Raw genomic sequence first — 19,781 nt, 5'->3', positions numbered from 1 at the left:
ATTCAGTAGCGTTTCCTATACTATTCCAAATATATGTTTTTTTATATAGACAGTACTTTTATTTCTAATATAAATTTACACCAAACATAAAATTTTATCTATTTTTTTTAATTAAAATATCTTCAAATTTATCATTTACAGAAGGCCCGTCACTTATACAGAACTATTATCCGAAAGTATCACAATAAAGTGCTAGTCGCACAAGGTTTTCATATTTCCTGACTTCAGCCTAACTACTTACTATATTTTGTATTAATACAACACTTACAAGTTAGCCATTTTGAGTCTTGGAAAGTGTCAGGTAATGGCGCCATTTATTATAATTATTATAAAATCTTACACAGAAACATTTTAAGACCCGAGAGTCCTGGGAAGGCATTACAAATATCCATCAAATATGTTTCAAGTTATAGAAGAGTTACATCCAGGACTAATTTAGAACTTAAAAGCTGTCTTCCAAGGTTATGTTAACGTTAAATTAAGGTTGTGAAGGTTTTATTTAGGTTCTGTGTAAGTTGTTCAAAAGGTTCTGGGTTTGAGCTATAGGTTTTGCTGTAGCTCTCAGAAAGGTTCTAAAACGTGGGCCCTTTTTGCACTCAGGAGGTTAATATAAGGTTAATATAAGGTTATCGAGCCTTCTAAGTGCCGGTTGAGTAACGTAACGCAGCAGTCGACGCGCGTTTGTTGGTTTGCTTCACTCAATTCATGAGGTACCCACCTTTCAAGCTTTTTCACCTTCCCAATTTGCTTCAAGTGGATTAAAATAGTTTTATCACTAACACCGGAGCCTGCAGCTAACTCGGACGTGGTTTGCGATGGATCCGCTTCCACAATAGCCTTCAATTCTTCATTATCAACTTTGGTCTCCGGCCGTCCACGAGGCTTGTTCTGCAGGTCGAAATTTCCAGAACGAAAACGTTGGAACTAAAAACGCACTGTGTTTTCTTTTGCGACACCGTCACCATACACATCATTAATCCTTCGAGCCGTTTCTGCAGCACTAGTGCCACGGTGGAACTCATACTCGTAAATAACGCGATATTTCAAGTTTTCCATTTTGTAAACAGAGTGACACAAAGAAAAAAACAAAAGAAGAAAAAACAAATGAATTAGGGGGTTTGAAACACAAATGCATGAGTAAATAGCTGTATGAATTTGAATTTGGAATTCCTAACCATAAAGGTAATATTTGAGATCAAAGTGGCGGGGATGTCTTGGGCGGATGTCTCTGAGCTGGCCCAAGATCGTAAAGAATGGCGGCGCTTCACTTCGGCCCTTTGCTCCCCAGCGGAGATTGGGAATAAGTAAGTAAGTAAGTAAGTAAAGTGGCCAGTACGACAAAACGCCAATTTCATATGTAAGGACCTAATAAATTATGCATATTATTGTTAAAGTGTTAACTAGTTTAAGACAGCTTTGTAGGTACCATTTATGATTTTTTCCCTGAACGTCGCTCCTCAACAGACGTCTTACCTGCATTCCCATTACATCACTCTTCATCTTAATGTTAGTCCCAGAATGTCGCGCTAACTAATGGTTCAGTCATGGTTAGTCTTTTTCAAACAATATTTTAAGATTGCTTAAAATTGTTCTTATACAGGGTGTTGCAAAAAGGGTAATACTACAAAATTCGTGAAAAAAAAAAGTTCATTGTCCATAGAAACTTAGTTGATCACGTGACTTCTTACTATGGAGAATGACTTTTTTTTCGCATGTTTTGAAATTCTGATTTCCTTTGTGATGTTTTGACAAGTAAGTGTACTTACCTAAGCATATAATATGTGTACAATAATTAAAATATAAAATAAGAGATCAATTGCGTTATTTATTTGTTTTGTATTTCTAATTATTATACTTTTTTTTTTATTCTGACTCTGACAGTACTGATTCTAACCATAAATGTGGCGCGGTGTGCCGGGAACCACTGTGAAGCGAGGAGCGAGGTATTGGGAATTGAGGTAAAACGCAAAGCGGCATTATGGGAAGCGACGTTAAGGGAAAAATTCCCATGACATCTTTCGTCCCCTCAGAAGAATGCAGCTCATAAAAAACGACAAAAGACAAAGAAAATCTCCCATTGTTGTACATGGTGGTGTGATCGTGAGAGACGTCGGGGCTTGACACTGGGAGTGGAGGACGACATCAGTGGGGTGTTATGTTCCTTGGATTCGTCAGACTGTAACGCTGAACTGATTTTCTATTGTTTTCGATTCTACTCTAGCACTCTCAGGGGATTTCACTGTCTTTTCGCTTCCCTATAGCGTCGAAACACTTCCCACTGGCCAAAAGTCCTTGCTCAGGAGAACCTTCAGACCCCTTAGCATGAATTTTCATCGTGAACGTGACGTGAAATTACTCGATGAATTTTATAGGGAAATTTTAGTTCTGCTATACGTAGAACTCCGCCTTCTCTGGTTGTTTTGGTCATATCTTGGTGATACCTAAATTGATTTGATATTGAAATATCTTATATGAAAGCTTAAAAGTTGTCAATGTTTTCAACCTAAAGTGCACAAAAAAATTATCATATGAACATTCTTTTTAATTTAACTTACCTATCCTGTTTACGTTTTGAATGTTTTTTAAAATGTTTATCTATTTTGAGGTGATTGTGTCTAGTTTAAGTTGAATAATGCACATTTGATTATGTTAATAATTAGTTTACTAAGGTATTATTAATGCAAAACAACCAAAAAAAATATTGAAATATTGCTAGTTTTTTTAATTTTCGGTTTTAAACATAAAATTTTGGCAAATTTTAAAAAAAACTTAAATATTAAATATCTTAGAAATTGTTAAGTTTCGGATAATGCATTATAGGGTTCAATCAACTGGAAATGCCTTCCTCTATCACCTAGTTAAAGGATCCGGTCTACTTGCAAATAACCCTGTATACATTTTCCTACTTCTTCTTCTTCTTGGCGTCCTATGAACCCCCGTGGGGCAAAGGGCAGACACAACGGTTCTCCATCTCTGTCTGTCGACGGCAGCGAGCTTCACCTCGGACCACGTCATCTCCGCGTCATGCATCTCCGCATCGATTGAACATTTTCCTACATTCTATACTTATTTATTATTATTATATAGACGTTATAACCACCTCTAGTGACGAAGCAGCCTCACAGCTCACCTCATACAGATCGGGGGTATGTACCAACTTATGTTTCTTCAGATTACTTATTTGGTTAAATGTTTTCATGCAAACGTCACACTTAAATGGCTTTTCGCCAGTGTGAATTAACTTGTGTTTATTCAAATTGGTTCGTTGTCTGAATGTTTTCTTGCAGGTTTCACACTCGAATGGCGTTTCGCCAGTATGAAGTAACATGTGCCTGTTCAAATTGGATAATTGCCTGAATGTTTTCTTGCAGTGTTCACATTCGAATGGCTTTTCGCCAGTGTGAATTAACTTGTGTTTTTTCAAATTTGCCAGCTGCGTGAATGTTTTCTTGCAGATTTCACACTCGAACGGCATTTCGCCAGTGTGAATTAACATGTGTTTATTCAAATTACATTGTTCGCTAAATTTTTTCTTGCAAGTATTGCACTCGAATGGCTTACGTTTCACAAGAGAAGCCGAGGCTTTAGTGGAGCTAGTGGTCTCGGTGTGTGTGCTCGTGTTATGTTCACTATACGCTTCAGTGGTGGGGAACAACACCGCACACTGAGCACAGTAGCAGTTGTTGTTCAATAGAGATGTATAACAGTCTGTAAGCACAACTTTCACTTGTACTTCTTCCATTATTGATATATTCTTGCTTATGTCCCGTGTTCATTTGTCATAGCTCTATCTGGGTTAATAATACTACATGTTTTTTCATCCTTTTGAGAAGGAAATGTTGTAGTGGTTAGTGAATGACTGCTATGCTGATATATTAGCTATCCAATAAACATATTACAGGTTTTTCCATGTTAAGGTTATATGGCCGTGTGTAAGGTGTCCCCACATATAATAATTATTAAATTTATCGCAATTACTTCTCTGCTCTTGTCCATTATTTGCTGATGTATAATTGTTGACGTGTCTTCATTTATATTATTATTTGTAGCAGGGACATCTGATTTTGTAAGTTAACCACTCTTATGTGAGTGAGTAGGTACATATTACTTGTTTCCGCGGATTGTCAAGGCATCTTTGAGTGCAGTGATATTTTATGCACTAAAAGGATAAGTTGTTTTACGTTATTTTGTAGAATATTATAAACACAACACAGGTAAGATAATATTTTCAATCAATCAATCTTTGTTTGTGGCTGTATGCCGTGTGTGACTAACACAGCAAATTCGGCCAAAAACGATTGTGGTAAGGTACACACTATGTTAATTGCTGTTTTTACGGTGGGGATTTAAAAATATTTACAAGGTTAACACCTGAAACAAACAGACGAACACAATTTATACAGGGACATCACAAACAGAGGGTTAGTAGGTGTATTATAATGAACACAAACAAATTTATAGTTTAATATTGTTAGTTTTGAAGAATTTATACAGGATGTTAGCGATTGGGGTATGTACAAGTGTTAGTAGGTAATTGATATTTACAGGTCTTGGGATAGAGGGAGGGAGGATAATATTTTCTGTCACTTTTATGTCAAGTCAAGTGTCAATGTGACATGTGTATGCCAGGTTAGTTTTTTTTATGGCATAGATTATAAAGGAGAAGTATTGGGGTCACAGATTGGGGTACTTCACGAAACTCAAGGCGCCGATACACTAGCGGACGCAGCTGTCAGCTGCGACTGATAAGGGCGCCGACACACTGGCAGACGTGGCTGTCAGCCGCGACTGATAGTGTCGTCGCCTTAAGTGTGCACGGTCTTTTGGGACAGTTCATGCCAGATCGCCCTCGGATGTTTGAAAGCTGAAGGTCAGTCCAAAGGTTACCTTACCTCCTGACAGCCGTGTCCGCTTGTGTGTCGGCACCTTCAAATGCCGTCGTAGCGTCTAGACTAGACTCTAGATCAAATTCTAATTTCTATGATAATAGTAATTTATTTGCAACACATTTTAAATCAGTTTTCAAACCTAAAGGTGGAAACATGACCTTTTGTTGTTTCGTGCGTGTTTCTTGTATAAGCGCAGGGTTGGAGTGAAGGAAAGGGTGTGCGGGACTTAGAAAAATTTTCGATTTTTTTTTTTACTTTTAAATTTCGGTATTTTAATAATGGGGGGTTACTTATTATGTTAATACAAACATATTATGTCAAATAAACTTTTCTCTGGAATGCGTATTTTCGACTCTATTGACACTTTACTTTTAAACCACACCAGGGACAGACAAATTTTTGAATGTTTTCAAATTTTTACATATTTACTCTTTTATTGATGAGATATGATTACTTACATCATTTCATGAAATATATGTGAAATAAACTTTTCTCTGAGATTAGTAGTTTGCCTGTTATAATGTTTCAAAGTGTCGCAGGACTTTTTTTGTGATGTCAATAGAGTCGAAAATGTGCATTCCAGAGAAAAGTTTATTTGACATTATATGTTTGTATTGACATAATACATAACCCCCCATTATTAAAATATCAAAATTAAAACATTAAAAAAAAAATCGAAAATTTTGTCAGAGTCCCTGGGTCAGTTTTACAAGTAAAGTGTGGACTAAGAAAAATTTTCGATTTTTTTTTATGTTTTAATTTTGATATTTTAATAATGGGGGGTTATTTATTATGTTAATACAAACATATTATGTCAAATAAACTTTTCTCTGGAATGCATATTTTCGACTCTATTGACATCACAAAAAAAGTCATGCGACACTTTGAAACATTATAACAGGCAAACTACTAATCTCAGAGAAAAGTTTATTTCACATATATTTCATGAAATGATGTAACTAATCATATCTCATCAATAAAAGAGTAAATATGTAAAAATTTGAAAACATTCAAAAATTTGTCAGAGTCCCTGGTGTGGTTTAAAAGTAAAGTGTCAATAGAGTCGAAAATACGCATTCCAGAGAAAAGTTTATTTGACATAATATGTTTGTATTAACATAATAAGTAACCCCCCATTATTAAAATACCGAAATTTAAAAGTAAAAAAAAATCGAAAATTTTTCTAAGTCCCGCACACCCTTTCCTTCACTCCAACCTATGTATGATATAACAGGGCAGCTATTACAACACCCAGGCCTACTACTCCAGTTTACTCGGGAGCTAGGCTGGCTGAGCTGAAATCAAGGGGATATGTACAAAGGTTCCACTCGAGAGAGCCACGTACAGGAACTTCACCCCCTATGAGAATAGAATAGAATAGAATATGTATGATAAATATCCATCATTGGGCGTTCGTTGGGCCAGTCTGTATGCAGCTTTATAATGTGTTTTCATGGAAATTCTGTGTCAATTTAAAATTGCGGCGATTATCTTGGTCATAAAGTGATGTACTTACTTATAGGGAAAATTTAAATAATTTTTTTTTCTTTTTACTTTAGTTAAGCCATGAGGAGGACAGCCAGTACAAACCTACAGATGGCTCCTCGACTTATGACAACTGCATTATGAATGTTGAACAAAGTGGATTTTATATAAGTAAGTTTAACAATCAAAATGTTTTAATACAAACTACAGTTATCGAAATATAATAGGCCTGTTTGGACAGCTACACAAATTTGCTATTTACTCTTGATTTACTTGATGAAATACATTAAAAGACACATAATCTGACTTATTATTTAACGGCTGAAAGAAAAAAGAACTTTTGAAGCACCAAACTGTTATTGTTTAAGGAGTCTACACACCAAACCCGCCGACCCGCCGACACAGCCCGGCGGCTTGGTGTCGGCGACTTTGTTTCAAGAATCATGTCGGCGACTCGTACCCGCGCGTGCAAGTACTAAAAAAGTTGTACTGATTTCTTGCCGCCGACCTCACCGACACAGCTCCATGACACATGTTGGCGGGTTGGCGGGTTTGGGTCGCCGACACCAAGCCGCCGGGCTGTGTCGGCGGGTTTGGTGTGTAGACTCCCTTAGATTTTAGATTATTTATGATTTAGATTTGACAACAGCTGTCATCCCATACATTTTCGAGCTGTCCAAGTGGCCTATTATATTTCAACGACTTGACGACTGTAGATGGCAATCCATCAGTGTCAGTGCAAAAGAAATGTCTCAGCAAACACCCTTCCCTTCTACCAATGAGCTCTTATTTTGAATTAGTTTGGTTAGGAGATTTATTACTTTACTAGCTGTTCCCGCGCGCTTCACTTCGCCTTAAAAAGTTTTCCCGTGGGAATTCCGGGATAAAAAGTAGCCTATGTTCTTTCCCACAGTCTAGACCGTATGTATACCAAATTTCATTCAAATCCGTTCAGTAGTTTTGGCGTGAAAGAGTAACAGACAGACAGACAGACAGACAGACACAGTTACTTTCGCATTTATAATATATTAGTTAGGATTAATTGATACAATGGTTGTCATTAGGTTGAACTTAAAATGGTTTGAAAGTAAACAAAACGGGGACAGCTTAGTTTTTGTATGTGACACACCATCTTGTTGGTATATTAAGGGTCTGTTCCACAATGTCTGGTTAGTGGCTACCTGACGGATAAAATACATGCTGTCACTTTCTGTTATTATTTTTTTGACAGTGACAGCATGTATTTTATCCGTCAGGTAGCCACTAACCAGTTTTTTCCCGGGGTTCGCGTTGGTTGGTGCTCACGTGTTCCTCAATTTTCGCGTTTCTTGGACCCCTTTCTGGGTCAATTTAACCAGTTAACTCTTGTTTTTTGTCGTAATTGTGGTGCTGGTAAGTGTTTAGTGTTGTGTTCGTCCATAAATCCCTTCTCTTTAAAAGTGTCGGTTCCATTCTAAATAATGGAGCATCATTCGGATCCTCCGATCCGGCTCCCGCCGGATCCCCCTGATGGCGAAATGCTTACACCCGATCAACCCCCACTATCCCCCCCCATGTTCACGGAACCGTCCCAGGAGACGCGAAAGCGTCCCAGGGATGATCAACTACCGCAAACGCAAGGTAAGCGCGTTATTGTTAGTCCAGATCTGGCATCCGCTAGCATCCAGACTATCTATACCCACCCAAGCCTCGACGCCACCAAGGTGTACGACGAAACAGACGCAGGTCCATTTCTTGTTAATGTTAGTCAGGAGATCCCATCAGGAAATCCTGCTTCTGGTGCCCCCCTTAGGGCTATCAAGTTTGGTCAATTTTTATATCAAAACAAAGTAGCTGACATAACACGAGATGGTGTAAAAATGACTGGTAGAAACAGAGTCTCAGTTGAGTTTAAGACCGCAAAGGCAGCCAATGAATTTGTCCATCATCCCGCACTTGCACCAAACAAATTTAAAGCTGAAATCCCCACATACAACATAACCCGAATGGGTGTTGCCAAAAGAGTCCCGGTGGATCTATCACTAGATGACTTTGTCAACTCCCTTGATCTCCCACATGGCTGCGGGGTTGTCCTGAAAGCCCGCAGATTCAGCCGAAAGGTGGTCAACGAAGGTATAACAACACACGTCCCAACACAAAATGTAGTGATTACATTCAGGGGACAATATCTACCTGAGAAAATTTACTCCTTCCGGGCTGTAGTAGAAGTTGTGAGGTATACTTACCCCACAATTCAATGCTATGCCTGCTGTAGATTTGGACACACCCAGGCTCAATGCCGTTCAAAACCAAGGTGCTTCAAGTGTGCTCAACCACACTTGGGTGAATCGTGCAATACTTCCCAACCAACATGCCTTTACTGTTCTGGTAATCATCCCTCAACTGACAAGAATTGCCCTGAACAGTCAAGGCAAAAATCAATTAAAGTGCTTATGTCGCAGGACAGCATCTCATTTGCTGAGGCAGATGCTCGCTTACCCTCAAGCAAAAAGTCTTTTGCTGAAGTTGCTTCAACCAAACCAAATGGCCAGTCTCCCAACCGTTCCTACAAAAAAACTGTAGTCACACAACGCAGGCCTAGGTCTCCCCTTCGTCCTGGATACGACAAACTTGCCCATCAGGCTATCATCTCTTCTCCATCTTCTTCACTTCCTAATGGAAGTGCCCTGAGTGTAATCACTCCTAACGACAATTTGCTTGACCACCTTTTGTCTCTGGTTGTTAGTCTGCTGGCTAAATTCAGTGACACCCTACCGCCCAACGTTGCCCAAAAATTACAAGTTATCTCGTCTCTATGCCACAATGGCTCTGAACCCATCCCCAATGGCTGCGAACCCGATCCGGGTTCTTCAGTGGAATACTCAGAGCATTAACAGCAAGAAAAGCGAACTGCTCACATTAATTGATGACATCAAGCCCGCTGTCCTTGCCATCTCGGAGACATGGCTTGTGCCGGGTTCCCGTTTTCGGGTTTCTGGTTACTCATGTCTGCGGGATGACAGGGATGACGGGTATGCTGGGTGCGCTTTGCTAGTAAAGCGTTCCCTTACCTTTTCTTCTATCCCTATCCCCCCCCACGGGCAGGAGTTTAACGTCGTGGCTCTTAGGGCTATAGGCGTTACATTCGTGTCCGTCTACTTCCCTGATCCTCACCCTTCTCTTCTTCCTTCTTTCTACAATTTAATTTCTTCCCTCCCTCATCCCCTCCTGATCATGGGGGACTTTAACGCCCACCATTCCTCTTGGGGCTCTTATCGTACTGACTCATTCTCTGTCGCCCTCTTAGACGTGCTTGATACCTTAGATGTTTGCATTTTAAATGACGGGTCTCCAACCCGTCGAGTCCATCCTCATCAAAACCCTAAAAGTGCAGTGGATCTATCCTTCTGCTCTCCTCTTCTTTCATCATCAATATTCTGGAGGGTCCTTCCAAATACCTTTGGAAGTGATCATTTTCCCATTTCAATCACTATTCCCAACAGGTCCAGCATTCTCACCGACACATGTGCCTTTCCAAGGTACATGGTTGGCGAGAAAGACTGGTCCAACTTCATCTCATCAGTAGAAGATAAACTTAGCCTGATCCAGCCCTGTACTAGTGACAATTTTCTCGCCAACTACGACATGTTTGAGAGAGCATTGACATCCTCAGCGAAAAACAAGAAAACTCGCAAATGCCAAAGAGTCTCACCGCCTTGGTGGGATTCCGACTGTACCACGGCCATAGACGAGCGCAATAATGCTGAGGGTGTTTATCTCTCAAACATGAGCATGGACAATTTTATTAATTATAAACACATTGCGGCTCGCACTAAAAGGCTTCTTAAAAAAAAGAAGAAACAGGGCTGGTTCAGGTTTTGTGAACGTCTCTCCCCCAGATCTCCCCCTTCCTTAGTGTGGAGATACATTCGACGTTTCCGTGGATCTCTGAACGTCGAAAACATCACATCCAATGATCCCTCTGTATGGCTCGAAGGGTTCAGCGACAAGCTGGCCCCTCCATATGTCCCACACTATGATTCTCTTCCTCCTCCCCCGTCTATTATACAATCTTCAGACAGATTGGATTCACCGTTCTCTATGGACGAACTTCAATCTGCTCTATCAGGTCTATCCGATTCAACTCCAGGCATTGATGGCATTCCATATTCATTTCTTTCAAAATCAAGCCTCAAGGTCAAGCAGGTCTACTTGGAGCTGATAATTTACTTCCTTGAGTACGGAGTTACTCCGAGCTCATGGAGTAAACAAATAGTCGTACCTATTTTGAAATCCGGAAAGGACCCTCGTGATCCGAACTCCCGTCGACCGATCGCCCTATCCTCTTCCTTGGCTAAAATTCTCGAACACATAATAAAGTGCAGGCTCGAATGGCTAGTCGAAAACAAAGGTATCTTAGCCAAAACCCAGTTTGGGTTTCGGAAAGGCATGAGTACTTTGGACAGCCTTGCGATACTCACTACAGACATCCAAATTGCCTTTAAGAGGAAAGAATACCTGGTGGGTGTCTTTCTTGATGTGGCATCTGCTTACGACAACGTACTTCTTCCTGTGCTCAGGCAGAAAATGCGCCAGCTGAGTATTCCAGTGAAGCTTACCCGTCTTGTTTGCAGCCTACTAATGGAGAGATCCATATTTATAAAATCCCCATCATCTTCCCTAGACCACCCAAAATTTGTTTGGAAAGGCCTCCCCCAGGGATCAGTCTTGAGCCCTCTCCTGTATAGCCTCTATACATACGATCTTGAACGGTCCGTTGACTGCTTTTGCGACATTTTACAATATGCTGATGACCTTGCACTCTACCACGCTTCTTCTTCATTAGGAGAGACAAATGTCCAGCTGAACCTGGCCCTAAGATACCTCTCGGACTGGCTGACTCGACATGGCTTATCCCTCTCCACTCAAAAATGTACAGCAGTCGTATTTACCAAGAAGCGCAACGTCCCTGACGTGGACATCGTTATTGGAGAAGATTCAATTGCTGTATCAAGTGAAGTAAAATTCTTAGGCGTGATATTGGATTCCAAGTTATCAGGTACCCATCATATGAGCTATGTGGCTCGGAAGTGTGAGAGGGGTGTCAACGTCCTCAGATCACTGTCGGGTGTTTGGTGGGGTTCCCACCCTTACTCACAAAAACTGCTATATAATGCGATTGTCCGGAGCCATTTCGATTATGCTGCCTTCATTATAGACCCTTGCAATAAAGCAGCTCTGGAGAAAATTGACAAAGTGCAGTACAAGTGCCTTCGCATAGTTTCAGGTGCGATGAAATCCTCCCCTACCAATGCCCTCCAGGTTGAGTGTGTTGACCCTCCTCTCTCACTTCGGAGACAATACTTATGTGATCGGTTTTTCTTTCGAATCTGGCAATCTAACTCCCATCCTTTGTTGCCCAAACTTGATATCCTTAAGCGTCTGTGTAATGCTCAAGAAACCCATGGACTTTCCTATCTACTAAAAACTTATATCTTTTCTTCTAATCTCCCCCACCCTACATCCAAATTTAGTATTTACCCTCTGTTTGATGTTCCTTACGACGCCTTAGTTTTTCAGCCCAATGTAGTAATGGATTTAGGTATCAGTAAAGACTCTCCTGCCGCTGAAAAAGCTCTAAGTGCGAAACTCAATTCAGAGTGGCCAGGCTGGCTCCCCATATTCACTGACGCATCCAAACTCTCCGAAAACGGCAACGTGGGTTTGGCCGTATGGCTGCCCAAGTAGAAAGTTGCACTCAGTTTTAAGCGTCCCCCTGAGTCCTCGGTCTTCACGGGCGAGGCAACAGCTATTCTCGAGGCGCTTCTGTACGCTGAGTCACACAAACTTAACAAAACTATTATCCTTTCTGATTCGGCCAGTTCATTACAAGCAATTATTTCCTTTCCCTTTAAATCCAAATCCAAATTCCCTATCATTTTAAAAATTAGAGAAACCCTATTCCGTTGCATGACTCAGGGTATAGAAGTAGCTATCGCTTGGATACCTGGGCACAGTGGTATTATTGGTAATGAGTGTGCAGATTCCTTCGCTAAGGATGCCGTTAGCTTGGGCCTGGACACTCATTACCAAAATTTTGCCCATGACCTTGCCTCGCTCGCAGGACCGAGGCTGGATAGATCCTGGAAAGTGTCCTGGGACACTTCTAGGAATTTTAAAGGTAAATTTTACTCCCATATCCAACCTCATATCCCAAAAAAGCCATGGTTTTTTAAAGCAAAACACTTAGATAAACCAGCAACTTCCACTCTTTGTAGACTGCGTCTGGGCCACGCGTGCACCCCGGTGCACTTGGCTAGGATTCGGGTCCGTGATAGCTCTGTCTGCGACTGCGGTGCCAGTGAAGGATCTGTTGATCATCTCTTTTTCGAATGTCCCAACCTTCAAACCTCCCTATATGACATCCTTCCCCCCACCATTCCCAAACCTGTAAATACTAACTATCTTCTTACCCTTGTACATACTCGCCTAGTTAATATACTGTACAAATTCCTTAAGACTAACAATATTAAACTGTAAATGTGTTTGTACATATATACTAACAAATCTAACCATTACTTGTGATGTCCACTTATTGTTTGTATATATTGTTTTTGTCTGGTTGTTTCAGGTTTTAACTGTGTAAATAGTCTAAAATAACCGTAACGACTGCTTTCCAATACTGTGAGCATTGGTCACGTGACTCTGGCCCAGTTAGCCGTGTTAGTCACACACGGCAAAGAGCCATTCAACCAAAATTGAATAGCCACTAACCAGACATTGTGAAACAGGGGCTTAATCTAAGGAAATATAGAAAGAACTCATACTGTCTTGCTCTAGTATGCTTATGGTCCTTCCTACTCCAATTGTATCATTTATTGCTATATTAAATATTTATGTTTTTTTTTCATGTTTTGTTTGCCAACATGCAATCGGTTTAATATAACCATAAGCAGTTCATTTCATGTTTATGATTGGCTTTGCAGGCATACCCTTCCATTGTCAGGCTGCCTTCTTAACATATTATTGGTCTATGTTATCCCAGATATTTTTTCTTTTTAGTCTTCTGGTGGGTACATTACTGGTAAGGTCAGTGGCCAGTTTGTTTGGGTGATTTACAATCCTGTCTCGGTAGGTTCTTGTAAGTTTTGCAACCTCCTCTCTCATGGTAGGCATTTTCAAATATTCATGCACCTCATCCATTCTGGTGAACCAGGGTGCATTTACTATGGCTTTGAGTACTCCGTTTGGAAATCTTTGTAGGATTTCAATATTTGTTTGGCTTGCTTTCAATAATGATACATGATAAACAGAGTCCAATCACAATAACATCCATCTACTGCTCGCCAAAACAAAAGGGAAACCCAGAGACTACAGAAGAGGACTTCAATAGTTTCTTCGAGTCACTTGGTCATAGATTTATTGTCGGGGGGGACTGGAATGCAAAGAATCTACAATGGGGATCACGCCTCACAACACGAGGACGCAACTTAAAAAAGAGCATGGACTACCACAAGCTTAATGCCCTGACAACTTGTGAACCAACATACTGGCCTACTGACCCACAAAAACTCCCAGATCTGTTGGACTTCTTCATCTACAAAGGCGTTCAGACTCACTTTTTGTCAGTAGAAAGCTGCCATGACTCATCCTCGGGGTCCGAACGTCACTGTCAAATCCACTATTAACCAAGTTATTTCTGAGTCAAGTCATCTTAAGGTCAAACTACATTTTTAACCAAATTCTCTTTTCGTCAAGTCTTATGTTTGAAAAGGCTTCCCTTAGGCAATGCCTGGTACAGATGAGTAGAGAGAGGTGCAGAAATATGTCATATTGATTCTTAATCGCCATTTTGTAATAAGCTCCTGGATTCTTCTGTGCGTTTAGTACTTTTAAAAGGCAATCGAAATGCTTCTTGCTGATAGTAGGCCTATACTTCTGCATTCTAAGTCCTATCCTATAAGCTTCATGGGTTCTTTATCGACGTAAATCACTATATCGCGATTCGCCATAAATGCGGCACTGTGATCGGTGGAACGCGCATCGACGTCGATAACGAACCCTTGCGATCGGGACCAATCTAACCAGCCCTCCCACCGCCATCCATACCGGCACCCCGAGCTGGGCGCCTTATGTCGATAGATTATAAGGAATGCAGATAAAGAATCAGTGTGAAAATGGCAGACGCAATACGAATATATTGCCGCTATTCCATATTGATTGACAAGGGACTAAGCTCCTTGATTCGTCTGTACTCTTAGTACTTTTTAACAGATTTAACCAATATCAAATCTTCTAGGGCACGGGTTCGTTATCGACGTCGGTAAACTCGTTTAACACGCATTCCATTATTCACATAGCCGTAATTATGGCAAAACGCGATATAGTTACTCTAAAATACGTCGCTAAAGAACCCGTGTACTGTAAAAAGTGTACCAGGCGCACAGGAGAACCAAGGAGCTTATAACGGAATCCCCATCAGATCAGGACCAATCTAACCAGCACCCCATGCATGTGATATGAAAAATGACGAATATCACTGTAACTTACGAACACGATTGTACTTTCAGGTGTCATCGAATGCCACGTTTGGCGAACATTAGACTTGACGAAAAGAGAATTTGGTTAAAAATGTAGTTTGACCTTAAGATGACTTGACTCAGAAATAACTTGGTTAATAGTGGATTTGACAGTGACGTTCGGACCCTTATCTTATCATTTACATTTTGTATATTTATCTGCATCATTAACATCTGCCACATTCATTTCAGATGACCCAAACAACGAAACCCCAGACAGTTATCCTTCAAGCAATGACGGCCAAACATTCAAGATGGAGCCACTGAGCGATGGCAGCGACTGCGACGAAACCACCAGCCACGTCAAAAGAACCAACATAGTCATTACAGCATTTATCTGTGATCGGTGCAAGCAAATCTTTGGCTCAGAGAAAATACTGTTAGAACACCACTCCCAATGCAAAGTGAATCCGAGAACACTGGCTGGTAATTTGAACATAAACGACCCTAGAAAACTGTGGAAGAAACAATTCAAGACATCAGCGAAGCCGAAGAAGATTATCGAGTGTGAAATATGTCAGAAACGATTCCGGCAAATAGCCGACTTGACTAACCACATGCGATCGCACACGGGCGAGAAGCCGTTCCTGTGTGAAGTGTGCCAGAGAACCTTCAGCCAACAGTCTAACTTGAAGGTCCACATGAGAGTCCACTCCAACGAGAGACCGTTCGAGTGCGATGTTTGCGACAAACGATTCACGCTAATGACCCACAAAGTCATCCACATGAAATCGCACACGATTGAAAGGCCACACGAGTGTGAAATGTGCAAGAAAAGGTTTGCTCACTTGTCCGCTAAGATTACGCACATGAAATCTCATACCGGCGAGAAGCCGAACAAGTGTGATTCGTGCGATAAAGGATTCACGACGGTGGGTAGCTTGAGGCGCCACCAAAAAGTTCACACGTCTGAAACAAGTGTTCTCAATCAACTAACTGATTTGGTAGTTACTAAAGTAGAGGCTCAAAGTGAGAAATAATGTACTTCTTTCATTGGCCCAAATAAAGTGTTAAAGTTCTAAGCATATTTTTTTTTGTGTTCGTAAATTGAGTATTACTGATATTACACTACAGTACAGTACAGTAACAATGTGGTTATTATTGTTTAGAACTTTTATTTCAAAACTACCTAATTCTCAATTATACAAGACTAAATTTAATAAAGGACACACTCATTTTTACTGTATTGAGAGTAATTTAGTGACTACAGCACTTTGGTATAGGTTACCTAATTTAGTAACCAAACGTGTCATTAGAAAAATATAATAAAAGAAACACGCACTCACGCCTTGTACTAATGTACTCCCTTGCGGGGTAGGCAGAGGTGCATTGCTGCACCCACTTTTCGCCAGAGTGTTATGTTAGTCCCAATGTAATAGGGGGCGGGCCTATTGCCATTTTACGGGCACATCCAAGACCCGACAACAAATATCTGTGTTTAAACAAATATCTGCCCCAGCCGGGAATCGAACCCGGGACCATCGGCTCAGTAGTCAGGGTCACTAACCACTACGCCATTCGGTCGTCTATAATAAAAGAACATCTCTATAAACTGTGCTATATAATATTGATTTGTAGATAGATAGCCATTGATGATCATTTAAATTATAGATTTCCTGTAACTATATCAATTTCATGTAAAAATGACAATCTGAATAAAAACAAACAACAAAAAATGTGTTAAACATGTGTTTATTATCATCAATAATCAATTTTAATGGTATTACTTAGTAGTAGGTGTAACAGGGATCACAGATGTGATATATTTAATACTGGGGAACAATTATTTCAAATGGAAGGATGCGCCTGTGATAACATCTTGTCTAAAGAAAATTACACCCGCGCGCTGGCCCCGTTTAGAACAAATTATGACAGATATATGAGATTATGGGGCCAGCGCGAGGGGGCCTTTTTCTTAAGCGGTTGGCCCTGACCTTACGCTAGTAATATATGTATAAGTCAATGCTAACGGGTGATATAAAGATAAAGTTTTTGAATGAGTGCAGATTAAGTTTGACGGAGTAGAATCTAGATGTGCAGGTTACCTCACGATGTTTTTCTTTACCGCAAGATCACGTGGTACTTATCATTGTACTTAAATTGCATATTTCTTAAGAATTCATTGGCCAGGATTCGAACCCACGGTCTCACGAGTGAGTGATCTTATCCGTTACGCCACCTCTTATCACAAATTATCACAAGTAAATTAATCGCAGTAGCGTTTTTTTTTGGTAAATATCCAATTGTAATATTTTTCTTTCGCGTACCTACATAATAATATATTAAAACTACCTAGTTAACATAAGTCTGCCTTAAATGTCGGGTTTGTGTGTTCACGTGCCTGCACTGTTAACACATCGTGAGTGCTTATGATGAACCTCCAATTTTGATGCTAAACTAAATCGTTTGTCGCAAACATCGCACCGGTACGGCTTATCATTCTTGAGGTGGATGCTATCGACATGTCTTTTCAAGCTATGCTTGAGTGTAAAGCTTTTTTTGCAAATTTTGCACTCGAATTGCTTTTTACGTCGCCGAAGTTTCATAGGTTTCCTATGGCCTGCGTGCTCTGCAAATTCTTTTTTACAATAATCACACTTGTATGGGTATTCGCCCGCGTGGTTACTTCTTTGGCAATTCCTATTCGCTCTATCTGGAAATCTTTTACTATAAACATCACATGTGTATGGACTTTTAACAATGTGAACTCTTAAATGCCTAATCAGATCAGCTTTGGATGCAAATCGTTTGCTGCATATATCACACTCGAATTTCTTTTCGCCAACATGATATCTTACATGTCGTTTCATATTCTCTTCACGAGAAAATCCTTTCTCACAAATATTGCACTTGTATGGTTTCTCTCCAGTGTGTGATCTCAAATGCATTCTTAGAGCTGTTGAATCCCTGCATTGTGTCCCACAGTTCGGAAAATCACATTTATATCTGCATCCACCTTTGTGAGTTTCTAAATGACGCTTCAAATAATTGAAACGGCTAAAACTTCTGTTACAAACACCACACTTGTATTGATTCTCGCCCGTGTGAGTTTTCATGTGATTCTTTAGATCACCGAGCCGTGTTAATTGTTTCTTACATATTTCACATTCGTGCATTCGCTTTTTCGGTTTACTAGCTTCTTCATGGCTTATTTTATGAGGATAAATTTCGAATTGAAGGATGTGTGTAACTAATGTAATTCTGGATTCAAACGCAAGGAGGCAGTGGTCGCACACGTACGTATGTAATATAGCGTTATCTGGTTTGTTTGTCGTTACTGCGCTTTGTTCGTTTTCGTTATCATTTGTTTCTGTGTCTTCAAGTTTAACTTTCTTCAAATCTGGGATTTCGCAAATGGCGACGTTGTCTGAAAAAAAATATATATTTATGAGCCCTTGGCACACACACACACACACACTCACGCCTTGTACTAATGTACTCCCTTGCGGGGTAGGCAGAGGTGCATTGCTGCACCCACTTTTCGCCAGTGTTATGATAGTCCCAATGTAATAGGGGGCGGGCCTGTTGCCATTTTACGGGCACATCCAAGACCCGGGAACAAATATCTGTGTTTAAACAAACATCTGCCCCAGCCGGGAATCGAACCCGGAAAACCTTCGGCTCAGTAGTCAGGGTCACTAAACACTACGTCATTCGGACGTCAGCCCTTGGCACATATTGAGTAAAGTACAGTTACAGTCGTCGAAATATAATAGGCCCGCTTGGACAGCTCCAAAATGTATGGGATGACAACTGGTGTCAAACCTAAATCGTAAAAAATCTAAAAAAATAAGTAACTTTTGGTGGTTTAAAAGTTCTTTTTTCTTTCGGCCGTTAAATAATAAGCCTGATTATGTGTCTTTTTATGTATTTCATAAAGTAAACCAAGAGTAAATAGCAAATTTGTGTAGCTGTCCAAACGGGCCTATTATATTTCGACGACTATAGGGCCTGTAACACAACCTGTTGAATAAGACATTCTGTCACTCTGCAGTTATGTTTTATATCCCATTCCACGGGGAAAGATATTTGACACAAACAAAAACTACCCTTATTTGTTTGAATGAAATAAGAGTTCTGTCAGATGTCTTTCCTTGTGGAATGGGATATAGACAACATGTATTTTATTCCACAGGTAGCCATTACCCAGACGTTGTGAAACAGGCCTTTAATTTACAATTAGTTTGGATCCATCTCATTTTTAACAGTTTTGTTAACAAATATAAACAGTATTCTAACCTGGTATGGTTTCCAATTTTACTTCCTTGTAATTTTCTCCGCTTTCAGTCTTATTCAATAACTTTTTTTTCGCGTAGCACAACGCCGTCGATTTTCGTTTAATATGTGGGTTTCTCTGCGCATAACGTTTTACTGCAGCCCTGTTTACTTCTGGATGTTTTTCTGCATAGCGTTTCACTGCAGTGCTGTGTGCCTCTTTACGTTTTTCTGCATAACTTTGAACGGCAACCCTATTTACTTCCGGATGTTCTGTAAATGTGTTTGTGGCAACCCTATTTACTTCCGGATGTTCTGTAAAACTTTTTGTGGCAACCTTATTTGCTTCTTTTTCTTCACGATTTAGCTCCGCTCGGGTGTTGTAAGACGTATTACGCTTTTTAGGGCGTCCGGGGCCGCGTTTTGGCTTCTTGTTCAGAGACTTGCTTGTTTTTGGTGTTTTGGGAAGTGCATTTGTGATGTTTTGTTCCAATGGAGTACTAGCTTCGAGGCCCAAACAGAGACTTCCTGGAAAGTGGAAATAGTTTGTAGGATAACTAATGGGGAGAAAAACTAAAAGCTAATTACAGATGGCGCCTTAGGCGACTGTGCCTAATTCCCCAGTTCTCATTGG

General features: G+C 40.4%; 2 protein-coding genes and 1 long non-coding RNA gene across 3 annotated transcripts in view; 2 read left to right on the top strand and 1 right to left on the bottom strand.

Moving 5' to 3' along the window:
• LOC105386092 (zinc finger protein 37) overlaps positions 1 to 19,781 on the bottom strand; it is a 95,813-nt gene that overhangs the window by 63,382 nt on the left and 12,650 nt on the right. The window lies entirely within an intron of this gene.
• On the top strand, positions 6,459 to 16,262 carry LOC125489172 (zinc finger protein 569-like). Its single transcript, XM_048624051.1, has 2 exons — positions 6,459 to 6,545; positions 15,125 to 16,262. Exons 1-2 carry the CDS (start codon positions 6,515 to 6,517, stop codon positions 15,910 to 15,912), a joined length of 819 nt encoding a protein of 272 aa, XP_048480008.1. The 5' UTR covers positions 6,459 to 6,514; the 3' UTR covers positions 15,913 to 16,262.
• LOC119694744 lies at positions 7,653 to 13,111 on the top strand. Its single transcript, XR_007266783.1, has 2 exons — positions 7,653 to 7,766; positions 12,985 to 13,111. It is a non-coding gene; the product is annotated as an uncharacterized LOC119694744 (long non-coding RNA).

This window comes from Plutella xylostella, chromosome 11 (genome assembly GCF_932276165.1).
Source record: "Plutella xylostella chromosome 11, ilPluXylo3.1, whole genome shotgun sequence".
Taxonomy (NCBI): Eukaryota; Metazoa; Arthropoda; class Insecta; order Lepidoptera; family Plutellidae; genus Plutella; species Plutella xylostella.
This window is presented reverse-complemented; position numbering and strand designations above follow the sequence as displayed.

Excerpts from the sequence above, each read along its gene's own strand:
- LOC125489172 (XM_048624051.1), top strand. The coding sequence starts at position 6,515 with ATGAATGTTGAACAAAGTGGATTTTATATAA. Across the intron at positions 6,546-15,124 it reads ACAAAGTGGATTTTATATAA|ATGACCCAAACAACGAAACC; the intron begins GTAAGTTTAACA and ends CATTCATTTCAG.